The sequence below is a fragment of the Solanum pennellii genome, chromosome 11, assembly GCF_001406875.1.
Source record: "Solanum pennellii chromosome 11, SPENNV200".
NCBI lineage: Eukaryota > Viridiplantae > Streptophyta > Magnoliopsida > Solanales > Solanaceae > Solanum > Solanum pennellii.
Window position 1 is genome coordinate 65,848,232 of NC_028647.1, and position 12,199 is coordinate 65,860,430.

General features: G+C 25.6%; 1 protein-coding gene across 1 annotated transcript; it reads left to right on the forward strand.

Moving 5' to 3' along the window:
- Positions 1–7,412: 7,412 nt before the first annotated feature.
- On the forward strand, positions 7,413–9,461 carry LOC107004255 (WUSCHEL-related homeobox 3-like). The gene is made up of 2 exons (XM_015202485.2): positions 7,413–7,825; positions 8,852–9,461. Exons 1-2 carry the CDS (start codon positions 7,463–7,465, stop codon positions 9,080–9,082), a joined length of 594 nt encoding a protein of 197 aa, XP_015057971.1. The 5' UTR covers positions 7,413–7,462; the 3' UTR covers positions 9,083–9,461.
- The last annotated feature ends 2,738 nt before the right edge of the window (positions 9,462–12,199 follow it).

Here is a 12,199-nt window from a genome sequence, read left to right on the forward strand (position 1 = left end):
CACACACACACATATATATATATATATATATTGAGTCTGAAGGATAAGGGGTTCTTGTTTGGGCTCGAGAGATGAAAGAAATAGGACCCACGAGTTTGAAATTCATTAATGTGAATTAACACAAAAAAGGGACGAGATTTTCTCTACGATCTCTGAAATTGAAAATGAAATAATTTTTCATTAGATATTTTTCTGGTATTACTTGTTTTGATTCTACATATTAATCGTTTTAAACTAAAAGCAAAGTTCTGGATGAAATATTCACATTATGTATAATATTTTTATTCTCAAAAGTTATATACAAGTCTATATATAAAACAGAAAAAAGACAAAATATACATAACGTATATGTGTTGTTCAAATAATATATATGACATATTATCACACGATAGCTTCAACATTTTAAGCATTTCTTTTTTTCATTTCGTATCAAATATTTGATATTTATATTAAAAATTCGAATAAATTTGATTTGTAATGAAAAGTTTTACATTAAAAATAAAACATTCCCTTATGTTTTAAGCATTCAAAGACTAATTCATGCCTATTTTCATTTTCTAGTTTTAATTTGAAACTATTTAATCAAAGTCTAATTCATCCTCATAAATAAACTTTTACCGTGAAATACCTTTTTAGCTAACTGTCTAACTCAATTCCAAGACATATTAATTAGGGTGAAAATAGTCCAAGAATATATAATAAAACTAATTATACATCTATCCCATTTTCGATACGAGAATCTTAACAATTTCTCGCATAATCAAACTTCCTTAATAATTAAAGCGTACATAATATAATATGTAAGTCTGTGAACCTTATAAGGCCTTATGCATAACTAGAGTCTTAATTAGGATGAGAATTTTCTAAGATCACCAATTATCCATTCCTTATCAAAATGGGACACTTAACCTAAATTGACTTAAAATATTACTTACCAACTAATAATGTGATGATATTACTATTTACTATATAAAGTGATTTGACTTCTCATACATTTTGTAGAAGTACAACTCTGTAGTTCAGATATTTATATCTCTCTTTACTTTTCTATAGGCCCTAATTTTCAAAAAAGCAGTGAACAAGTTATCAAGTTGTGAAAAAATTATAGAGTAAACAGCACCACACTGGTCAAATTCATCATTATGAAATCTAGGTTAATTAATGAGTGAATGAAGTTGTTATATCTGGAATTTTAATTTATATACTAATAAAAAAAAGATATTGATCACATAATTAATATATTTATAAAGTACTTCTACTTTTTTTTTATTTAAAGAACAATAAATAGAAGGGAAAATGCACAAGTATCCCCTCAACCTATGCCAGAAATCCCAGAGACACACTTATACTATACTAAAGTCCTATTACCCCTGAACTTATTTTATAAGTAATTTTCTACCCCTTTTTAGCCTACGTGGCACTAGTTTGAAAAAAAAAGTCAACCATCGTTGGGCCCACAAGATAGTGCCACGTAGGTCGAAAAGGGGTAAAAAATTATTAATAAAATAAGTTCAGGAGGGTAATAGGACCTTAGTATAGTATAAGTGTGTCTCTGAGATTTCGGGCATAAGTTGAGGGGGTACTTGGGCATTATCCCTAAATAGAATGATAATTATAGTATATTATCCTTTGAATATAGTAATAAATTCAATAATCTAGGAAATGTATTGAAACTATGGGAGGCCAAACATACTTATTTTGAGATCGAAAAATATTATTATTTTTTTGAAAAATAAGGCGTGGGGAAAATCAATAAAAGTGTTTTTGAACGGAAGCAGAAATAATTTTTTTTTACAGTTAGGAGAAAGCTAAATTTTCTGCTTTAAAAATATAAGAAGTAGAAGCAGAAAATTATTTTTTGAAAGACGAAAATATCTCTACCATATATACATATTTATCAATATATTCCTTATATTTATTTATTTTGTTGTGGATTTAATTTGTGAAATAATTTTAGATTTATTTTAGTTGATATTTTTAATTATAATTAAACCACTATATTAATATTATACCAATATTTAATATTTTAACTAATCTACGTGAATATTGATTGAAAATTTAAATTTGCATATTTTGATTTAATAAAAATAATAATTTAATTAAAATATTTATAATAAATATAAAAAATAATTTTTTATAAATAATCTTAATATTAAAATTGCATTGATTCTTGTTCTTTTTCATCACTTGACTCTCAAAAGTATTTTATTTAAAAAAATATTTAAACACAATTTGCTTATCAAAAATATTTTTCAAATGAATTAATCGTTAAACACAAATTGCTTTTTCAAAAGCATTTTTCTAAAAATACTATTTTTAAAAAAGTGTTGAGTAATGTCAATTAGACTCTAAGTATAGTTAATAATGAGGATGATCAGAAAATAACTGATTCTTATCACTTAATTTTCTAAAATAGACAAATAAAACATCTACTTTTAATACATGGAATAAATAAAAAATAGACATCTCTTCATTTTCACTTATTCAATTTAAAAAATCAAGAAATAATTAATTATTTTATACTTGTTTTTATCCTTATTATCAAGTACTATATTATTTTCAATTAATTTTTCAATATATTATAATTTAGGGGTGATATAATAAAATTATTACTATATTTATTGCTTCTTAAAAGATATATCAAATCAAATATATACAAATAAATATAAATAAAGGGAGTATTTTTTCATTAGTTTACTCCACTCCTCTCAAAATACTTATTATATTTTTAGTTTACACATTCCTTGAAATATTAACTAGAGGAACATTTGACTATTTTTATTCATATTTATGCCTGATATATAATCACTCTTCAACTTCAATGAATATTTAACTTTATTTTTGTGTTATAACTTAAAAGTGTTCGTAATATTCAAAATAATTACTTCAAGAGTAAAATGAGAAATAAATAAATATTTTTTCTTATAATTATAAAACAATAAATATGTCCAATAAGAACCATAGGTATTTTAAAATGGAGATACTCTAAGTCAAGATGACATTAAATAATTTTATCCCATTTAGCCCTTAATATTAAATGTTGTTGAAAGTAATCGGTATTAATTACTCAACCAAAATTTAGTTAAAATTGAAGAATTCAAACAAATGTTCATTATTGGTTGATATTATGATTTTCAAATACTTGATCATCTACTTTTATTTGTCTGTCATATTAATAATAGTTTTTCATAAGTATTTATTTAATTTAAAAAATTTGAAAATAATTTATCATATATTTTATAATTTACTAATATTATTAGTTATATATATTTTTCATTACATTCTCTTTTCAAAATATATTCAATTTATTATATTTAAAAAGTGTTATAATAAAATTATTATAAATATTTTTAAAATATATCAAATCATAAAAGAAGAAAGCTAACACCAAAACGAAAATTCAAACAAGTGATTGTTCATTAATATTATAATTTTCAAATATCACTAAAAGTAACTTAATCTTATCATAATATAGTGCATATTCACTGAAGGGGATAAAGATAAATTAATTAATAAATATATTTTTAATTTATAATTACTTAAAGGTGCTTGCAACAGAGAACATCATATTTTTTATGTTTCAATTCATATAATTCATTTTATTTTAATTAGTGCAGAAAATATATCTTTTTATATTTAACAAAAACTTATTTTTAAAATAGATGCAAAAAATAAATTATATTTTTAATTTTTTAAATTAAACAAATATTAATTAAATAACTATGTATACGTAATATATTATACATAAATTAGAATGATGTAAATTTAATAATAAGGAACAATCGAGTAAATTCTTAAATAGAGTGCATATTATTGTATGGACATATGAATAAATCTTTGCTTTAACTTTTTATTTTTAATATATTAAGAAAAAATATTACATCTTTTTCTATTTTATTTTTTAATAATAATATTTATTTTTCAAAATTTAATATCAAAATATTAATCATTATCTTTTAAGAAAGTCTAACATTTAAAATAAACGAAGAAATTACAACAACAATAATAATACGATATCCAATAAAATTCATAATTAAGATCTGAATATACAGATTATTATTTTATAAAAATAGAAATATTATTTTCAAAAATATAAATTATCTTATTATTTTATAAATGTAGAAAAATTATTTTCGAAATATCTCCGACGTATAAGTTGCTCATTATTTATGAATATTGGTGATGAATTAAAAATGTTACTTACACATATTGTGCTAATGAATGCAAAGAGATTATAGAAATTAATGAAAAGATATGTCGGAGAGAGAAGAGTTACGCGCTGAGATTAGCAAATAACAACACACATTATTTAGCCGCCTTTAATTAATTGGCTGCAAAAAAAAAGGAGGCTGTATATTTGAATTTTTGTATAATTAAATCTCATTTAATGCAATTAAACCTACTTATTAAGTTGACGAACTAAATTTGGCCGACCATAGCAAATAAAATATATTTTTACAAATAAATAAAAATGTATACTTTTTAACGATTTAAGTTTTTAAATTATGTGATGATCATATATTTAATATTGTATCAGAACATATTGGATAGTTGGGTTAAATTTTACTATCACTCATTATATATAAAAAGATAAAGAAAGAGTCATGTCTACGTATGAGGAGACGTGTTATAAATATAAGTATCGGTAAATGAAATATGTAATTTTTCTAAAGAATCATTAGGTATGAAGTACAATAACTCGAGGATAAAATGTAGGATTATTTTACTCGACGTATGGTTGAAGGTATTAAGTAGTCCTTAGATTATTTATCTTATCATTTTTGTGAATAGTGATGGAATAAAATACTCATACATAGTGAAATAATTAATTTGAAATATCTTGTTTCTAATCCTAACAATTTAAACGTTTAAATAAATTCAGAGATTAATTAAAAAATAATTAATCAATATATAATATACATGTAAGCATGTAATTCGATTATAATTTCTTTTTACAACGAGAGATCTTCATTTTCTATCGATAAGTACTCATCATTTTTCACATAAAGGATGTAGAATTTCTTTTTCTATTTAATTAATGCCAAATAATTCTCATTTCCTTTAATTATACGAGCTTTGTCCTATCAATGAAAGGACAATAAATAATTAATTAAATGTGATTATTCGTAGCTACTCTAGGTAGGTGTATGTATTACTTTCTTATTACTAATTATGGGAGGATTGAACGTGTTACTTACACATCAACCACAAAAATTGTGTATATAAGATGGCAAAAACTCAAAGCCTAATTAAAACCTTATGTTATCAGCTCAAACTAAGGACTTGTGGTCCAATTGAAATTATGATTTATTTCAATTTTTATACTTAAATAACTATAGAGTATTTCATATTAGTTTCAAGAATTAAACCCAAAATATTAGCTTGATAGGTGATTAGAAAGTTCATTTAGCTTATGTACAAACTCATTAATATTTCTTTTTTATTTAACGAAATAATTGACACGTAACAAGCATTTTTATTTAAAAATTAATGAGATTACGAGTGACATCTTTCTTAGGTGTAGATCACCAATACTTTTAACACACATGTCATCACTTTGAATCACGACTTCATGTGTGGATCGAACTATTCTTATATCAATAATGTGATAAATTAAATTGAAGAATTCGATTAAAAAAACAAAATCGATATATTGGAAAATCATTTAGCTTATAAACTCGTTAACATTTTTCTTTTTATCTAATAAACAAACAATTGACACGTACATGTAATAAAAATGGACAAGTAATATATTTTAAAAAGGCTTTTATATATATAATATGTAAAAGAATTCTTTATATTAATGATACATATAACATTAAAAAAAAAAAAAAGTTTACTGCAATCTCCATGATAAGTCTCATGGTGAGTTTTGACGGTATATATGAGGTGGAATTGGGTGATCTACTTTGAGTAAATATTCAAAAAGGAATGCAATGTAACTTTCTACTATGGGAAACTTTTTTGTTTTGAGTAATTTCTTCGTCTTATATTACTTGATTTCATATATAGTTATAGTAAAAAAAAATTTACGAGCTAAATTGAACACTAATATAGGCAAATTTTATGTTTCTGAAATATAAATAATAAAATTAAATTAGTAAAGTATATCTCTAATTCAGACTTTATTAACTATGTATCAGATCAATGTTGATTAAATAATATGAAATCGAAGAAGTACTAAAAAAAATGAGTTGACTCATGTCTTCCCTTCAAACCCTATTTAACCCTCAAACATATGTACCTAACAACCAATAATTTCTAAGCCTAATCTAAAAGATCCTAATTTATGGTAATTGTAATTAACTTTTTAGGAGAAATTATAGTGCTATAATGAAAACCTAGCTAGACCGTGTGGCTTGCCTTCACATTGACCAAAAAATTACGCAGTCCAAATTGTCTTCGATTTTAGAGTTCGAACTTTTACACACTCATCATTATTTTAGCAAATAGTTAGAAATTTTTTTTCAATTATTTGATTCGCTTAACCGAATATATTTATTATAAAAGCTTTTTTAAAAGGTGTTCTTTTAGTAAATGAAAAATCTTTTTGATTAAAATAATATTTTTTTATGTTATTTTATATTTTAAGATATTTTTATCCTTTTAACTAAAAAATGAAAAAGAATCAGTTTATTTTAAAATTAAAAAAAAACTTGTAATCTTTTAATTTTCTTGTCAAATTATAGACAAATTTTCTGATTATTTAGCACTTTCCTTAATAAACTAACTTTATTAATAATATTCTAAATTTTAAATTTTATTACAAAACGAAGCTTAAATCTTTTATCAATAGTTAAAAAATCTCTATCATTTTATCACAATTCCCGAGATAATTTTGCATTAATACAAAAAAGGGAAGGAGAGTTCGTAGTAGGCCTATTAGTATAGTAGGCTCCACATTAAACACTATCGATCTTATTTATTTATTTATTTTTAAAAAAAAGGAAGATCTTTTTCCGCACTACCATAATTCTCCATGCTGTATTTTTTCCATAATTCATTGTCAGATGAGTAAATATAGAGACGATGATGACGAAATCAACAACTAACCTAGTAAATGACTCTTCCACCATCATACTTCGTCCGTCTTTATCACAGTTTCTTTTTAGTCTGTCTTAAAAAATTTTTATTTATTTTTCATTTATCGAAATAATTCATAGTCATATAGATATCTACGACTTGTTTTATATCATTAAATTTTAACTTTTTGTAAGAAGTTTAAATTTTGTTCATCAGATAATTTGAAACGGAGGGAGCAAGAATCATTGAATACATCAAAGTACTTATATAGCTACATCAGCATGACAACCCCATTATTAGGACCGCCATTAAATCTTTTGTCTTCTATTTACAATATATATATATATATATTACCCTTTATAGAAACCAAAGAACATATATTACCTCAGAAACACACAAAACAAACAAAAAAAATAAAAAAAGTTGTATAATCTTGAATATGCCTAGACCAAGATGGAGTCCAACACCACAACAACTTATGATTCTACAAGATTTGTATAGAAAAGGTTTGAGAAATCCAACATCTATTCAAGTACAAAAGATAACAACTCATCTTTCTCTTTATGGAAAGATTCAATGCAAGAATGTATTTTATTGGTTTCAAAATCACAAAGCTAGGGACAGGCAAAAACTCAGAAAAGAATTGATGATGCTTCACAAAAACCACAAAACTACTAGTGATGATGATGTTCCTCATCAATTTCACACAACTCAAAACACCAATATTAATCTTGAATACAATTTCCTTCCTAGTACTTTTCATACACTTTACCCTCACTCACCTTCCATATTGGTTCATCAGGTACATATATACTATATCTATGCATTACTTCTATCTCCGTGAATCGTTTAGTATGTTGGATAAGTATAGATAATACAGTAATAAAATTTTAAGTATTAACTCTGTTTCATTTTATTTGTCCACAGAAAAAACTTTTATTACTTCATCGTATCAGAATTTCTATACCAAAAATAGATATTTTATTTTACTAGACCATTTTAACAAAACCAAGTTGTTTTTTCTCCCTCATGCTACCTTTAGTGTTGAATAACTACATAAAATAACAATAAGCAACTTTAGTAGTTCAAAACATTATTAACAAGGTTAATTTGGTATAATACATTTTAAATTAAGATTAACCTTAAGAGGTGTGTCAGATCAACGAGGGTCAAGTAATATAAAATGGCGATGATATTATTTTACCACCTTATATATCTTTAGTATTAAATAATTATATAAATACCAAAAAGAATTGTGATGGAGTAATAAGTACTCCTTCATCCTTAACTAGAGATCTCGAGTACGAATCCTCTTGGATATGGATTGTCTTTGGAAAGGAGCACTTTACCCTCCCATTCCCCACCCCTACCTCTAATGTGAGAGTTCCCAAAGTGGATCTAAATTTAGTCGGACATCATTCTTGCCTACTATATTAAAATTAATAGGCAAATAAAAGTAAACATATAAAATATTGTCTTATAATTCCTTGTTAATTTACTAATAGGATAAGTTAGGTCATGATTAGTAATTAGTATTGAAATAAATTATTTTTGTCAGAGGATTAAATAACACTATCAGTATTAATTATTCCAGGATAAGATAATAAAAAATGACAAAGATATCCCTAAAGTCCCTTTATTTTAGTTAGTTTAAAAAAGATTATATCTTTATGTACTTAGGAATAATTTAATTCTTAAAATACTCATGTTATCTTTGATATATCTATGATTCCTATGTTAGACCATAAATATAAATTTCTTTACTTAAACTTCGTGTCTTGTTAAATACTGTCACATGAAATACTGATAACCTTTCTCATTTGTTTAGGGTGAAGGAAATGACACATCATCATCATCAACTCAAATGATGAACAACATGGGGAATGTTGATTTTCCAAAGCATTGTGTCATAGAAAATGGCATGATGAGAACAAATGTTCAAGGTTGGATCTTGATGATGACAGATATGGGCCCTAATTCTATTCCATCTTGCAGCAGTAACAAGCCTCTTGAAACCCTAGAACTTTTTCCTATTAAAGCCACTGGCATTAAGGAATAGGGCTAGCTAGTCTCAACAATATAATATAATATAATATAATATAATATAATATAATATAATATAATATAATATAATATAATATTGTTTCTTGCTGAAATATTGCAAGTGTAGTTCTAGCTAGCTAGCAAATAATATAAGTTTGTAGCATTAATTAGAATAACTGATGATATCATGTGTGTTGGCTAAAATGTTAGTTTATAGTCTAGCTTGGACTCTAATAATAATGTTATCAAGGGTGCGTTGAATTCTTCAGAAATAGTTTAGTTTTGGATGGTTCAACACGAATATAGTAATATTTTAGAGAATTTGAGCAATTTAGGTTATTTATATATGATATCCATGTTATATGCATGATGTCCATGCATTGATTTGTAAAATATTTGACTATTCTAGAAATCAAGTTTACAATTCCTCGAGGATAGTCATGTGCTTTAACGTTTAACTTCTGAGTTATATATCATCGAATTTTGAGAGAAAGTTCATTGATCTATGTTATTCGTTAAAAGTTTGATTTATTTAATTTGTGTCATTTTTGTTTAGAAAAAGACTCATTAATGCTATTATAATAATAGAATATATCAGATTGGGTGTGGATGAGTGGGTGAGTGTGAGGAAGAACAATGAAACATATATTTAATGAAAAGAAAAGGACCCCATTTGTTCTATTTATTAACACTTTTACGTGTATAAGAAAAGTTATTTCTCGCGTCAATTATATAGGATGGTATTTAATTCACTCCAAATAAAATTAAGGGGATAAATCAGTGTCCCTATTATTAATGTTCTAAAATAAGTTTTACCTTTAAATCTAACTCAACTTTAAAAGTTGACTCATAAAGGTGGAGTACTTGTGATTATATATACATTATATCCAAAAATAATTTTTAACAACAATAAATTAACTGCAGCAATTTAACTATCGCTAAATTTATTTTTCAAAAGCAATTAACATTTTTTTAAATATCCTTAAAGCATATAACAACATTGCAGATCTAATGATCCAACTAACTAAGGCTGGTTATAAAATCTTTACACCTTAGCATTCTTTGTTGTTGTAATTGTCGTTAAAAGCTATTTTTATTATCGTGATAGAGATTACAATCAACATGATTTCAAACCCTGATATCAAATCTATCATGTGTCCAAACGCCTTAATAATGTGCTAAAGTCGTTGCAATTAAGGCAAAAACAATGCATGCATGATTGGATTGATATTCCAATTTTTTTTAAAGTAATTAGGTTATAAAACAATTCATTTATAAATAATATAAGTTAGAGTTTTGAAAATGAAAAAGAAAAATTTAATCTGATATTTATTCTATATACACAACTAATTTATCCAACTTTATAGTTGCTGAAGTCCGTGGTTGTCTCACCTAAAAAATTAAATTGTTAGACAGAATACAATTTTATTAGTTAATCATATTCTCAACACGTTCCTTCAGTATTGACATGCTCTAATATCATTGTTGATACTATTATAGTTTTATTACATTTTAAAAGGTGGTTAGATATGAGTTGTCAATTAGTACTTAAACAAATAATAACCATGCAAGTCATTTCAATTTTCAAAACTTGAAGACATGACAAACAGACAAGGAGGAGTTTTCGTTGTTTAACGTTGTGTTGATTTGCAATAGTATTGTTCTGTAATTAATACCAACATCCTGCCTATGACAAGGTTCACGAGGAGCTGGATGGTCCGGGTTGGATTCATGATAGAATATGATTTTGAATTGTGAACTTAGTTAAAAAATAAAATCGTGTCTTTACTATCAGCTATAATTTTTGACATGATGATAAGCGTTTGATATATCGTAGCTAACAAGTATGAAAAAAGAAAACATTATCTAGTGTTTTTGCTTCTAAGATTTGAATTTTAAACATTACTTATGATTGTCAATTTATTTCATTATTCTATTTGTCACAATCCAAGTCCATAGACGTGCACAAATTTGTCTTTGTATGCATCCATGTGAGTTTGAACTATTATAAAGCTCTTCACTTTTAATTCTCAATTTGGTGCAAGATTATCCTAATAAATCACGTGTTATTTTATCTTCGAAAGCTTGTCAACCTAGAAGTCTACCAGTCACGTATGGTCTACCCTCATCAACTCACCGTTCATTAGGGACACGACGTCCTCGTTGAGATTTACCCACCTTCTACTAGCTCAAGAGTGTAAAAAAATTGTGTCAAAAATTCATCACTCTCTTCCTGGGCTTAAAATAAATGGCCCAAAAGCAGGGAAACTTTCACATATAGCCACTTAAAAATAATTAATTACTCTCAAAAGCTATAGTTTGATAATTATAATTTGTGGCTATATGTCATATGGAGGAGAGAGGCGAGGGAGACTGGGAGAGAGAGTAGAGAGGCGAGAGAGAGGGGGAAAAGAGTGGGAGAAAGGTGAATTGTATATGTATATTAGTTCGATAACTGTATATTACATATGTGTTTGTATATATGGAAAGAGAGATTGGGAGAGGGAGGAGAGAGGCGAGTGAAACTGGGAGAGAGAGGAGAGAGGTGAGCGGAGAGGGCACAGAGTGGGTGAGAGGTGAATTGTATATTGTTATAACTGTATATTATACATATACATTTGTATATAGGGCAAGCGAGATTCGGAGAGGGAGGAGAGAGGCGAGCGAGAGAAGGCAGAGAGTGGGAAAGAGGTGAATTGTATATGTATATAGTTTAAATAATTATATATTATACATATGTATTTGTATATTATGGCGAATTATACATATACAAACATGATTAATTATATAAATTCAAAGTCAGTCCACGTAATTAATGTATAATGTTAGTCGTAAATAGTAATTATAGCAAATTATAGCTATAATGAGTAATTAAATAGTATAATTTTCCCCTACATTTCTGATTTACCCGTTTGACCAAATAAATATTTTTTTTTAGAAAAAAATATCACTTTATAACTAAATAGGATCTTATATTACTAAATCTATAGTTTACAAGAATCTAAATATATATACAATTATATAAACAAAAATTATATGTATTTTCTTTTTCAAAAATCTAACATAAACTTCATATAAAAGATATAATTTTATAAATATTATATAATATTTATACATGAAATTGTGAACAAAA